The sequence below is a fragment of the Acanthochromis polyacanthus genome, chromosome 9, assembly GCF_021347895.1.
Source record: "Acanthochromis polyacanthus isolate Apoly-LR-REF ecotype Palm Island chromosome 9, KAUST_Apoly_ChrSc, whole genome shotgun sequence".
NCBI lineage: Eukaryota > Metazoa > Chordata > Actinopteri > Pomacentridae > Acanthochromis > Acanthochromis polyacanthus.
The window spans coordinates 29,414,473-29,429,379 of record NC_067121.1 but is presented as its reverse complement, the minus strand read 5'-3'; the positions used below and the strand labels follow the sequence as shown (position 1 = coordinate 29,429,379).

At 40.4% G+C, this 14,907-nt stretch overlaps 1 protein-coding gene across 1 annotated transcript; it reads right to left on the bottom strand.

Annotated features, from left to right (window-relative positions):
* Positions 1-11,043: 11,043 nt before the first annotated feature.
* insl3 (insulin-like 3 (Leydig cell)) lies at positions 11,044-12,228 on the bottom strand. Its single transcript, XM_022200724.2, has 2 exons — positions 12,013-12,228; positions 11,044-11,324 (listed from the first exon to the last, which is right to left on the bottom strand). The coding sequence occupies exons 1-2, from the start codon at positions 12,206-12,208 to the stop codon at positions 11,122-11,124; spliced, it is 399 nt and encodes a 132-aa protein (XP_022056416.2). The 5' UTR covers positions 12,209-12,228; the 3' UTR covers positions 11,044-11,121.
* Between the last annotated feature and the right edge of the window lie 2,679 nt (positions 12,229-14,907).

Genomic DNA, 14,907 nt, shown 5'->3' with positions numbered 1-14,907 from the left:
AAGCATTGTTTTAACTAGATTCTGTAAAAATAAAATAAAATTAAAAAATCCTGCACTTCTTTCTCCATTAGTAACTCATCTGTGACAAAAATTCAGCGATTTCTTGGATGAACTGCAGGCTGTGTACATTCAGAGCCGAGAAGAGACGAGTATGGAAACAAATTCAACATGTAGATATCTATAGCATGTCGAGCCAACACTTTCTCCAGTATTAAGAGCACCTGTTGGTACTTGCCATTGTTATGATTTACGGTATTATAACTTTGTGATACTCAACCGGAGACATTTTTTCAGTTCTCTCTACTTCTAGCCATGCTTCTGCCGTTTCCATCAGCATGCAAGACTTAATATTGCATTGAGAAATTAGCTCACATCAAGAGCATAAAGCAATCTGATACTGCTTGTGCCTCAGAGGGTTAATTTCACATTTGTCACAGAGCTGGAGTAAAGTTCCTTTCTCAGCTTTACTTAAAAACAGAATCATAATCTGGTTTGATAGGACCGTCACATTATTGCTACCATCAAGATAAATTACACTGCAGTGGTTCAGGGTTAAAATATTTTAAATGCAGCTCAAACAACAGATGTCTCAGCATTCATTTAGCCACAAGCAGTAGCACAGTGTATCAGTATATCTGAGCTGCACCGTGGCATTCAGCTCTGCAGCTGCAGAATATTCGCCTGCAGTCTGATGAGCGGCTGCTGCTGCCACCGCCACACTGCCCTCTACCAGCTCGGCTCTATTAGTTCAGCTTCACCACCTCCCACTGGCCCCAAGGTTGTGACAAAGTGGGAGTTAATGTCTCCGTATGTGTGTGCGGTGTTTGCTGCATGTGCTTCTGTTCTTTCACCGCACAGATTAAGCGGATATAATGACATGCATATGAAAGGCCGTATAGGGCGAGAAAGTAATTAAGGAAGTTGAGGTAGTAATTGGCTTTGGTTCAGAGGCCACCAGCAATGAAAATCTGGGGACATTTAAGTTGCTGGAGAATTTAAAAGAAAACTGACACCGGCCTGGAGCACAATAATTTACAAAATATTAATCACCACTGAAGAAAAAAAAAAACGCAGCTTTGTGGTCATTTCTCCTTCATAGTTGACCTCTGGTTCTATTGTAGGAGTTCTGTTTACTGTGAGGTGATGAAGAATGCTGCAGTGCAACGACACAGTGGCAAAAAATCTAAAGACAAGAGCTATAAATATGCTATACACAAAGGAGATCATCAATGCGGTTTATTGATCCAGTGTGTCTTCAAAAATCCTTTTTATTAACTCCTGAACAAAGAGTATTTAAACATAATGTTTTTTTCCTAATACTCTAGTCTATAAGTTGACCTTAACTTAAGGTTTTGCAGGTGTGATGTAATTATTTTAGATAATATACTGTGTTGATGATAATGAATGAATGTCAATGGTAGTGTCTACAGATACGGACCCGTACCCGTAGCCTGTGGCCTACGGATACGGCACTTTCCATTTGCCAGACAGATACGGACCCGTACACGGGTCTCGTGAGTCAAGAAGCTGCTAACCACAGCAAACTGTTGAAAGGTTAAGGTTAGGGTTAGTGTTAGGGTTAGGTTTAGGGTCCGTACCTGTAGTACCGATGCTACGGGTCCATACCTCCAGCGTCTACCGGGAGTCACGTGACCAGATCTCGCGTATCCGATTGGCAAATGGAAAGTGTCGTATTCGTAGGCCACAGGCTACGGGTACAGGTCCGTACCGCTAGCAACTACCAATGTCAATTGTTAAAGAAATTCAGATACCTGCACAGACAAAAAGGTTTGAATATGGAAATACCATATTATGACACGAAGCTAAAAAGCCGTCTTTCATTAAATGCTAAAACCATAAGATGGGCTCCTTTACCATCGTTTCCCACTCATCTGATGTATCTCACAGTAACAAGGCTAAAAATAAAACCTGAATCCCAGTCACGGTTGTAGGTAAATGAGAGGAGATAAAAACACACTGAAAGACAACAACAAAGCAGTTTTAGTAGCTCCGTCCTGCTTCCCGCCTCCCCTGGGAGCAGCGTCTAATCACACGATGCTCCTGAAGCTGTCACTGCTGGTCAGGCCGTCTAAACACTGTCAAGCACAGAGGAAGACAGACCCGTCACTTCATGGCGGGAGACGGTGGACGGTGCAGATGGAGCGGTAACGAAGTTTCACAGTTTATGGGATGATGTTAGGGGACCTGTTTTTGTAGACCAGGATTAAGGGCTTAGGTCCGAAGGATGTCTTTTTGTCTTTTTTAGAGCTCTCAGGTTCAGGAGCAGGACGGGGCGCAGTCGGTTGATGGTCTGTTTATTGGTTTACAGCGCCCCAATGATCTCATCATGAGTCCAGATTTGATTAATGGGAAGCCTAGGAGGTGATCTCCGGTGAAGCAAATCTGAAAGCGGCTGCAAGCGTCGGTACAGAGCAACAGTGATGTGTTGCCTCACGTTTCTATATTGTACGTTGCAGTAAAAAATAGAAAGAGGAGCATTATTCTGACAGTGTGTGCATGCAGGCTCTCTTCTGTACAGATATAACAGCACAAAAAGCACCAGTGTGACTAATAACAATAATTATGTCTTCTGTCATTCTAAGTCGATGAGTCAGTTTCAGGTTGTTTTGTTCACAGCTCTTTGGTCGTTGGGCACTTAAATGGAATGGAGATGTTGAAGTTACTAGTTATACTGAGGTTTTTTTTCTGCTGTGACTCATCAAAAACGTCTACATAAAAGGCAAAGATAATCAAGAATTTATTATTAATCATTATTTATTTATCATCTACCAACAAGCAGTTACATCTCCACATAAAGTCAAATCTTCGAATAAATAATAATGACAACACTGATATTTTATTGCTTGTATTGTTTATCTGTACAGAAACAAACTGTACATTGAGGTTATTTCTTATTTTGAACGGGGTAACAAGGTCTGTTTAAGACACAGTCAGCATGTTTCAAAGTAATACATCTTATTAGGGGTCAACTGATTTTGTTTTTTCAGCACTAACATGGATAATGTTTATTAGTATTCGAGGAGACCAGTAACCAATATCTAGAACTGATCAGTAGGAATTAAAATCTTTGTGTCAAAATTGAGTAGGTAACACAAAGTCCAACACAAAACCTCACTGAAATTTCATTTAGATGAGCAGAAGCAGATTTTTCCTACTTTTGTGAACAAGTAAAATCAACCAAGAACAACTCATTCTGAGTCCGAGCTTTGAGCCATCATACAGTATATACTGTTTATACTGAATGTCACATACCAGTTTATATTTTATCACAATTAGGCTGCTCCCTCTTCCATGGCACTACAGTCCTTCAATTCATCCATCCAATATCTATACATCACTTAACCCTCATTAGGGTTACAGCTGACTTGGGGTTAAATCGGAGGACATCCTGGACCGATCACTAGTCAATCGCAAGGCTATATATAGAGACAAACAACCACACTCACATTCACACCTACAGACAAACTAGAATTACCGATTAACCTCAGCGTGTTTTTGGACTGTGGGAGGAAGTTGGAGTAAATAGAGAAAACCCACCATGCACAGGGAGAACATGCAAACTCCATGCAGAAAGATCCTCGGAAGGCAAGGACGTAAACCGGAGATTTTCTGGCTGCTAACCACCAAGTCACAGTACAGCCCCTGCCCATCTACCTCAAGCACATAATGTGTCAGTGCCTCTGTATCTATTGTTCAGACAGGACACTTAATCAGACTTAACAATATATTTCAGAATGACATGTGTTTGGCAGAGACCCTGCTTGAGTGATGCTCTGGAGCAATCTGAGCAAACATGAAACAGACACTAAGATCACAAACCCCCAAACCTGTGCTAATGAAGAGCGCATTTGAGCAAAGTCACCTTGTAATGGAATTTAACCCCTTGACGCCTGAATTTATTTACAATTAAATAAAAAGCTTGTGTGTTTCTGCTTTCCAGCTGATGCTAAAATAAGTGGAGATAATTGATTTGTGCATTTCACATAGAACAGATAATAATAACAATAATAACAGATATATAATAATTAGGTCCCACTGCGACCAGTCCTAGGAGAAACCAGTTTTTGCAAAAGGTTCCGAGGTACGTCTTAAACACGCACAAACCGGCATTAGGGGAATGGATACTCCATCTCTGGTGCAGTTTGAATGAAAGTGGTATGTTACAAATTTGCAACAATAGCTGTCAAGAGGTTAATAGAATTACCCCATGTGTAGCAACCAGCATGTCACAGTTTCTTTGAAAACATGCAAGCATGCATGACCTTCTCATCGAAAAGTGACAAAACAGCGGCACGTTGAATGCAATCAAACATGAATGGGTTCCGTCACTCACTGCATGAAATGAACTCCCTACATCTAAGAAACAGCCCAAGCCACAAGAGGGTATGTACATGTAGGCTACAACACCTGGACCTTAAGAACAGACTTTACAACAAGAAGGTAAGAGTGTAAGAGTAGATGTTTAGCATCGCCTTCTGGGTGAACTTCTTAGTCCACTGAATAGGAGGCAGATGGAGACCTCTGCAACAATATACTTTACATTCTGAAGCCAGCTAGATAACTGATGAGTCTAAGCATCTTAAATAAAACTGGACTTCAGAGATTACAAGAAGAGATTATTTTAAGACTCAAGAAGTGGAACAAATGAACAAGTAGAGAACTGGATTATGTTTGGCAGCAGGCTGCAGAGGTAAACACTGGGGAACAGATCTGACTGAAAAAAAGCCCTTAATAATGTTGACTGTACGTTCTTGTACGTTCTTGAAGACATTAAACTTTCAACCAAGTGGCCTCTTTGTTTAACCGGTCAGCCAGGAGCCTCATGGATGAAGGTGAAATGTCTTCACGAACCTACAATGGATGTCCAGTTGATTTCTACTGAAGCTCCGATGATTATCATAAATCTACACAGACACAATGTTGACTGATGCTTCATTATCACAAAACTCAACAATTACTTCCTCTACCAATTATTTAAAACAACAGCGGGGATCTCCAGTAAATGAATATGATTGGCTGTACAATTTAGCGTAGCTATTGGGGTTAAGTCCCACCAGAGTTATTCTGATGTGAATTTACATGAGGAACAGAAATGGTTTAAGGCCAATGATTATATATATATATATAGATATAGATATATAGATATATATATATATAGATATAGATATATATATAATGTTACTTTACCTGACCATAATAATATAACAGTAAGGCTTAGATTCTACGGTATTAATTAATTGCGAACATTAATCCACCTATTTTAATATTATGGCCAAGTATATTTCTATATTATATATTCAAGCTAAATAAATGATTATATTAATCATTTAATGACTAATGTAGCCAGATGTAATGATATAAAGAATGGCAAACCTAAGTATTACTGATTTTAGAGATTAACCTAACCACTTCAAATACAGGGGTAAGACTAAGCATGGAGGACTATGAGAGATTCATTAACGATTAAGGAGATAAACCTGACGTTTTTAAAACTAAAGTTATGACCCTAAAAAATGAAAACCTACTTTTCTTTTTTTTGGTACTTCACAACCAAAGTCAATGTGACAGCAAAACATAGGTGCATTATTAAAAAGCATCTGTGGAGTCTGCTTTCCCTTACTGAGCAGTTGTATTTGCTACTTTAATTAGTAGAAAGGCATGATCTGTGCCTGCATGGATGAGTGAAATAGGGAAATGGGACAGGTGGTGCTTTGAATATCTTGGTCATGCCAAACTGATAAGCCAGTGATCAACCGTACTATAAACAAACACGAGTTTTATCTCTATACACTCCAAACTTCAACATGAGTCAGATGAAATAAACAGAACTGAACTAGGTTGCCATCATTACCTGTCCGTATGTTGCTACAGCAGGTGTCACGTGGATCGGCTGTTAGTGGGCGGAGACAGCGGACTTGAACCCGGAAGCTGCACGGCAGATAGCGGGCGCTGAGGAAAGTAGGATTTCGGGCCTTGAATTAAGAGTCTACGATGTTTGGAGGAGAAAATGATGGAGACGGGACGTGAGGAGGTTGGGAGCAGGACTTTCAGAGCTGTAGCAGGATTACGGTGGTTGGATTCCTGCATGAGGTGGTGCCGGTGGACTGACGAGATGGGCGGAGCTTGAGCGACCAACAATTACCGGTGTGGATTTGAAGTATCCGAAACTAATCAAGTTGTTGATGCCTTACGCCACTTGAAAGTTGCAAGTTCCTCCCGGATTTTGTGTCAATGCTGCAATCCTATTCTGAGGACAGATCAGAGTCACAAGGTAGGAACTAATCCACAAATACTGGCTTTTATAACCTGCATGAGAGATCAGTGAGGAGGCGATGACCAGCAGCCATGTTGTAAGTGTGGAGCAGCCAGAGCGCGTGTACGCTGCCTCAGTTATAAAGGCCGCTAAGTGGGTGGGCTGGACTGAAGTAGTCAGTGATTGGACAGAAAAGGACCTTGTGACCAGCTGATTTCAATTTCAAGCTTCCAAACACTGTTTTGTTTTTTTTTGTTTTTTACACATATCTGTAGCTGTACATAGTAGTTTTACTCTTGTTTTCTCTCTGTAATCCACTGCTCTTGTTTAAACGCACATGTCTTTATTATGTGGAAGCACTCTGAGAGCAAAGACAGTCAAACTCTTTGTATGTTCTCACATGATTTGACAATTAAAGCTGACTCTGTTTATTCTGTTTATACTCTGCTTATTTGTGGGTTCCGCATATTTAATCATAAGGGAACATTACAGCATCTATCCTTCAGTGAAGATGTTACTTGTGATGTGTAGCCAAACAGAGACAAAATATTCACTTTTATCACAAGAAAAGCACTCAGAGTGCAGTCCTCAACCAAGGCTGCTCAGTTGTTGTATCATTTCCGATAGATGAAATTTTTAATAAAAGAAATGACCTTGCTGTGAGCGAAGTATGTGGACTTTATGTACGGATACCAAATCTTGTGACCTAAATATGTAGCGGACGGCAGGAATTGATGGGACTCGGAAACACCCCCACAATTTAATCAGTTGTTCCTTGAATGATTTCCGATGGATAAGTCCTGATAAGTCCAAAACAGTCGATTTGTAGGGGGTTTTCAGCTGTTCACTTGTTGTCATAGTTACAGTGGCGCTGTGCTGCTATCTCTCAGTGATACAGAAAGCTTTAGCAAATCTGTGGATCCAGACTATAAGCCGCATCACTGCCAAAATCTAATCACTTGGTCCTTGTGTCATTTCTGACCTTCCCTGAATATTTCATCCAAATCTGTTAATCATTTTTGAGTTATGTTGCGCACAGACAGACAGACAGACAAACGTATGCCAGTTGTCCCATAACTCCGCCACATTCCTTGGCGGAGTAACGAAACCATTTTGGCAGGAATCGTTTAAAATCCATAACCACATCAATAATGTGAAAACTGTTAAATATCAGATCCAGTAGTTGGTCAACACCTACGTTTCACACATCTGTATTTTCATTGATTTTCTCACAGCACTGTCACACATAATGCCATGTTTGTCATCAGAGTTACAACTTGTATCATATCAACATCTAATTTAAAACTTTACCTTATCTAAGTCAGATTTTTATGAAAACTCTGATACATCTTACATGCTGCTACAGAATAATACTGCAGAAGAGGCTGTGGAGGCCTTGAGTCACCAATGGATGATTATTTAAGTTTGTTAAACTCAATATATGTGATATAGAGTTATACTGGGCTTTGCAAAAGTTCTGTTACACTCGGTTTCATGATCTTTAGAGACGTTTACATGTCGGAGTGAAAAATTCCATTAAATAAACTGAAAGTTCTACCTTATAGGCAGGTGTCCTTAATACAATTTTTTTTCTCCGGTGAAGTTGTATCAAAATGGAAGTCAAAAGAGTTGAGATATCTGCTCTCCTTTGTGCTGAACATCAACCGGATGATCGTCCACAGAGTTGCGGAGAGGCTAAAGAATGGTGAAGATCTTTCAGGTCTTCACCATTCTTGAAAGATCACTGAAAGATCTTCACCATTCTTGAGCCTCTCCGCGACTCTGTGGACGGTCATCCGGCTGATGTTCAGCTGCTTGGCTCTGTCAGACTTGTTGTGGCCAGCATGAAGGAGAGCAGATATCTCAACTCTTTTGACTTCCATCTTGATACAACTTCACCGGTGAAAAAAATTGTATTAAGGACACCTGCCTATAAGGTAGAACTTTCAGTTTATTTAATGGAATTTTTCACTCCGACATGTAAACGTCTCTAAAGATCATGAAACCGTGTAACAGAACTTTTGCAAAGCCCGGTATAGTTAACATCTAGTATCTTGAACACTCGTAACTCTGCAATCGTATAATTTTGTAGTTACCAAATGATGTGAACTCTTGCGTTATAAATACTGGAATCTTTCTTAACCATCCACACTGTGTAAAGTGAAGGCAACATGAGACAGCAGGAGGATTCTGCTTCCATAATCTTGAACGTAGGTCACCGCAAAAGGTCACAATGTGAAAAAGCAACGAGCATATTACTGAAAAGCTTAGCAATGGTTTCTGAGATTTTATGTAGAATAAACAGACATTATAGAACCTCCTTGGGCTAAACTAGTGCCACTGTAGTTGTAGATATACGTAAATAGGTGTCCACATTGACACTACAAAACAAAAGCAAATTTTCTTCTCAGATTTTACGTAACTATATTATATACTTGATTTATTTCTCACATCCTTCTTTGACACCACATCTGAAACATGCCTGCAGCACCAACAATAATGGACACACAAAAATGGACCTGTCAGTCATTGTCCTGATATCTGCTCCTCTCTGAACACCCACATGTGCTCACGGGCTTCAAAATATAACTCACAAACCACACGCACACACACACAAAAAAACACATGCTGTCATTGACAAGTATAGCAGCTTGAAATGGGTTTTCCCGGCCTCGTACACCCACACACATTATGCAGAGCACATGTACATATGCAAACACATGACACACACACATACTGTATGCACCAAATATAGCATCTTTAGCCTTGACACTTTTACTGTTGGAAACAAGAGCACTGAGAGCCATTTAATTTACATGCAAATTGACACCCACCAGAACACACACTAAGCCTGGCGCGTGTGTGTCTATGCGCGTGTTCATGTATGTGCGCGTGAGCAGCGATGGCACTCGGTGAAGGTGCTATCCCGCCCTGCTGCTTTTCCTGCTCGCTGAAGCTAGACACAAAGAGATGGAAAGACAGACAGAGAGAGAGAAAGAGGCTCTGATTTCATTTTCCGTATTTGGTTTAGCAGCTTTTCAGTTGACAAAACAGCCATGAAGAGGAGCCCATCAAAGAGGCCCCATGCAGCCGTGCGTTTGTCATCTCGCGCTGGCACTGAATGAGGACGGGGCTGAGGCCTAGAAGTGTCCTCTGATCAGATTTCTCCTCTTGTCACAAGGAGATAAAGGATCACTTGAGGTGATTGGGCATGTTACAATAATGAGCCTGGAGAGACTGATCATCACAGCAGGAGAGGGAATGTGGCTGAGATGCCACCGAAGCGACTGAGCCCGAGACAGTAACATCGTAATTCAAAGCAAACGCCCTTAAATTGGCAGAATTAGTCATTTCTTCCCCCGGCGTCACCTCTGATAGGTGAGCGTTGACGCCAGACGGTTTGAAGCAGTCGGAGAACATCGTTTAAAACCAGATATTTGTCACCCTCTGCTGGTTGAGACGAGGCACTGCATGAAACACAGCTTTGTCAGATCAATGCATTCTCTCTGTTCCATGCTCTTTATCTAAAAGTGCATGAATTTTAGTAGGAATAGATTTACATTTTTGGTTACAAAATTATAGACAATGAGGATTAAGCGGCGTATGGATAATGGATGCATGGATGGAAGTCTGTACTCACTCTTTTTTTGTACATCCTGCTTGACTAAAACACACCAGTAATGAATTACTGTATTTGGAATAATATTAAATGAACATTATCTGTATTTTCCCAATAATTTATATCTAGTTTCTCCCTTTCTTTCCATGCAACCTCTTGTAAAGAAACAATAAGTGCCCCTGTGTGTTGCTGTGTTTCTGTTTTGGAGCTGTTTTTTTAAATACACAAATGTCCTTTCTTATTAATTGCCGATATACACAATGCATCAGATACCAACAGGTTCAGAGGCAGCAGCTTAGAGATCAGTCTATTGTTTAAAACCCTTCTGTGTGTAGAATTGATCCTGTGGCCAGAAGCCGTTTGCTACATTTAGCCAATTGTTGTAAATCTTATCAGCGTGCTGCATTCTCTGTGTATCTGTAGTTAAAAGCCCTCCAAACAAAATTATCTGCTCACAAGTCCATCGAAATGTAACATTCATCTCTGTGTGTTTTGTCTGATAATGCAGCAAATAAAACCAATTACACAGAAACTAATTGTATGTACAACGCGATCCATCCATCGCCAATTAAAACAAATTAACCAATCAGTCACTGTAGGCTGATTTCATTTGCTATTAGGAGTCATTTAGTGCAGGCTGCAGTATGGAGTGGCAGATAATCAGCACCACATTTGATTATCTGTTGGGAGAATTATACACTCCTCAGTGTGAGGAACTGGCCGAGTTACACAGATTATTTCTGTTATTATGGAGCTGAATGGTTTGGCCAATAGCATCAATCGGATTTCGGAGGACTCACACTGTTACTTTACTGAAATCTAGATCTTATGTGTTTCTACTTGAACATGCAATCTAGTGCCACTTGCAGGGGAAAATGCAAAGAAAATGGAGCAAAAAAACATATAGTGCATTGATGATATTGATCAAAAGTCTGGAGAAAAGAGCACAGAACATTTTGCAATGATCCTCAAAAGCTTTATTGCAGTAAAGTCTGAAGTTTGCTAATCAATGCAGAAGTTTTTTCAACAGATAAATAACTTATATTAATACAAACTAAACAGTACTTTGAGTTTCTCTATAAACCTGCGTACAGGTGTACATCCATCATCAAGCACCTATAATTAGTGCATCATTGGAAAAGTCCCTCATAACCCGGCAGCAGCAGATCAAAATTCAAAAACAGCATTTCAAGTCGTGCTGTATCTGCATGTCTGGCACGTTGAGCATTTAGCAAAACTGTATCAGCTCCTTCATGCTGCATCCTCTCTCACAGCAGATATCAGAGATTTTCCCAGAGGCTCGTCTGATCCGGGAGGACACGGGGAACCAGTGAGGAGCCAAGGAGGCGACACCCTTCTCCCCGTCAGACTGTGGAGGGATCTGGGCCGTCTCTAAAGCCTGCTGCTCCTCCATGGAGGCGTGCTGGTCCCCTGTGAGGAGGTAATGCATCTGGGATTCAGACAGAACACTGAAAATCCTGCATTGTTTCATATCAGGTCTGTCTGTGTGCATCACAAATGTATAAAATATCACTTGTATGACATGTGGGTCTTTTATCCCTTGAGTTGTCCTGTGGGTCAAAATTGACATGTTTTAAAGTTTGAAAATGTAGGAAAATATACATATTTTCACAGTGAAACTTCTGATGTCCACATTTTCAACCTTTTTTTTTTTGGAAAAAAGAAATGTTAAAAAATATTTCTTAACATTCACAGTCTTAACATTCACACAAAAAATAAACCAAAATTCAACGAAATTCACTGGATTTTGGTTGATTTTTATGTAAATGTTCCCAAAGAACACAGAAGTTTTACTGATATATATGTAATCACTTTAGATATTTTTAGGATTTCTTTGGAAGATTTTTACGCATTTTTTGAAAATATTTAAGAATTTTCTTGCCAAATTTTTGGGATTTTTTTAAATAAAACTTTTAAGGGAAACTTTTAAGGAATTATGGAAATTTTCTTCCTGAAGGTTTTGCAAATTTTCAGAAATTTGGGGAATTATTTTTGCTGAATTTTTGGATTTTTTTTTCAGACAAGTAAACAACATTTTTTGATGTCCATAAATGAGGACAACAGGAGGGTTAAGCAAGCTTGAAAGTGAAGTACTCACAGCGAAAAGTGACGTCCGGATGCCGGCTGAGGTCAATGTCCGGGATGCTTCTCCTCAGCCGAGAGTTGCCACAGGACGAGACGGCCAGACGTATCAGCTCTCGTCCACACATCTTAATCCTCTCCTGTGCACCGACCACAGCCACTGCAGCCACCAGCAGCACCATCAGAGACACCAAACACTTAGCAGCAGACATGGTACGACCTGTTACCGGTGCTCAGTCTGAGGTTGTAAGTTATGAAGTGAACACGAAGGGGTTTATATAGTCGGTGTGTGTTGAGCATAGCGAGGTTTCGAGCATGTGGAGGCCACAGATGCCTCAAAATGTCTATTTAGCCTTGGTGAGGGAAAATCACGTACTGATCCGGAGCTCTGTATGAAAATGATGCAACGACTCAAGGCTCTCATTGAGATAAAGCAGCTGTTGTGACGCTCATCTACAGCTTGGTTTTAAATGCTTTATTGAAAAAAAGTGGTAAATTGTTTCCTGTAATTGCATTTTTTTCATTTTTTGGGGGGAAATAGCATCAATGTCAGTTTCCTCCTTGATAGATTTTTTTATTAGTTCAGATACTAGTTTGTTTGGAAACTGTCAAAATATCATTATTCATGTCATAGAAAGTGAACTCTTTTCCTTGAATGTGAGTTGTTCTTGCACCTTATCTCGGCACATCTTGAAGGTTGGCAGCTAATTGGAAGAGATTGTGACAGGGGAAGATGTCAAGGATACTGACGCAAACATTCACACACACGGTCACCTCAGGCCAGACTGGACTTGCGTAATCACGCCAGAGATGACTCTTTCATAATTCCAGCACTGGTGAAAAATATGAAAGGTGGCACGTTAATGTCTGAAATGCACTTCTGGCTATGATTAGCATTTTAACCTCTAATGACGATATCACGGATGCGCACTGACCATGTTAATGCTGTCAGCTGCTGCACTGAGAGCAAAACACCATCCGTGCATGTTTACTCTTTTTACCTTCACTTAGTCTTTAGTTCTTGCAGAGGGTGATGAAGCTGACTGCTTTGTTTACGTTTTTAAACCAGTCAGATCAGCGTGAAGCCACAGGTGTCCATCTAGTCAGGTCCCAGTTCCTCCACAGGGAATCTATGGGAAATGTCAAACTGTCAGTGATGCCTTAAATATTCCTTTAATTTGTCATCGATGTAGATGTTTTATGGTCCTCATCAGGGCCACTCACCATATTAGCTATGCTTTTTGTAACTGCTTGCTTCAGTTTCCCGCTCTGATTGTTTTTATTGATGCAAATCCTAAGTTTAAAGCTTCTCTAAGTGACACCTTTAACCTTTTGATGCACAACATGGGTCAAAAAATACCCATTTTCCATTGAATATGAGTTGCTTTTGACCCATGTTGTGCATCAAAAGGTTAATATAGGCGGATCAAATGACCGAATGTACAACTTGAAAAGATAACATACACACGTGGACAAAATTGTTGGTACCCCTCAGTTAAAGAAGGAAAAACCCACAATTCTCACTGAAATCACTTGAAACTCACAAAAGTAACAATAAATAAAAATTGATTGAAAATTCAATAATCAAAACAGCCATTACTTTTGAATTGTTGATTAACATAATTATTTAAAAAAACAAACTAATGAAACAGGCCTGGACAAAAATGATGGTACCTCTATAAAAGATTGAAAACTATTTGACCAGAGTGACATGATTAACTCAGGTGTGTCATTTAATTGACATCACAGGTGTTTCCAAACTCATAATCAGTCAGTCTGCCTATTTAAAGGGAGACAAGTAGTCACCCTGCTGTTTGGTGAAAAGGTGTGTACCACACTGAACATGGACAACAGAAAGCGAAGGAGAGAATTGTCCCAGGACATCCGAAAAAAAATTATAGACAAACATCTTAAAGGTAAAGGCTATAAGACCATCTCTAAACCGCTTGAAGTTCCTGTGACAACAGTGGCTCATATTATTCAGAAGTTCAAGACCCATGGGACAGTAGCCAACCTCCCTGGACGTGGCCGCAAGAGGAAAATTGATGACAAATGGAAGAGACGGATGGTTCGAATTGTATCCAAAGAGCCCAGAGCAACCTCCAAAGAAATTAAAGGTGAACTCCAAGGCCAAGGTACATCAGTGTCAGATCGCACCATTCGTTGTTGTTTGAGCCAAAGTGGACTTCATGGGAGACGACCAAGGAGGACACCACTGCTGAAAAAAACTCATAAAAAAGCCAGACTGGAATTTGCAAAAATGCATGTTGACAAGCCACAAAGCTTCTGGGAGAATGTCCTTTGGACAGATGAGACCAAAGTGGAGCTTTTTGGTAAGGCACATCAACTCTATGTTCATAGACTCAAAAACCAAGCATACGAAGAAAAGAACACTGTCCCTACGGTGAAACATGGAGGAGGCTCAGTAATGTTTTGGGGCTGCTTTGCTGCATCTGGCACAGGGTGTCTTGAAAGTGTGCAAGGTACGATGAAATCTGAAGACTATCAAGGCATTCTGGAGAGAAATGTGCTGCCTAGTGTCAGAAAGCTTGGTCTCAGTCGCAGGTCATGGGTCTTCCAACAGGACAACCATCCAAAACACACAGCCAAAAACACCCAAGAATGGCTGAGAGAAAAGCGTTGGACTATTCTAAAGTGGCCTTCTATGAGCCCAGATCTGAATCCCATTGAACATATGTGGAAGGAGCTGAAACGTGCCATTTGGAGAAGACACCCATCAAACCTGAGACAACTGGAGCTGTTTGCTCATGAGGAGTGGGCCAAAATACCTGTTGACAGCTGCAGAACGCTCATTGACAAATACAGAAATCGTTTAATTGCAGTGATTGCCTCAAAAGGTTGTGCAACAAAATATTAAGTTATGGGTACCATCATTTTTGTCCAGCCCTAT

What these genes read in the sequence shown, in the direction of transcription:
- insl3 (XM_022200724.2), bottom strand. Translation starts at nt 12,208, where the DNA reads ATGTCTGCTGCTAAGTGTTTGGTGTCTCTGATGGTGCTGCTGGTGGCT. An exon ending in TCCGGACGTCACTTTTCGCT is followed by an intron (nt 11,325 to 12,012) that starts GTGAGTACTTCA and finishes ACCTCCTCACAG; the next exon opens with GGGACCAGCACGCCTCCATG.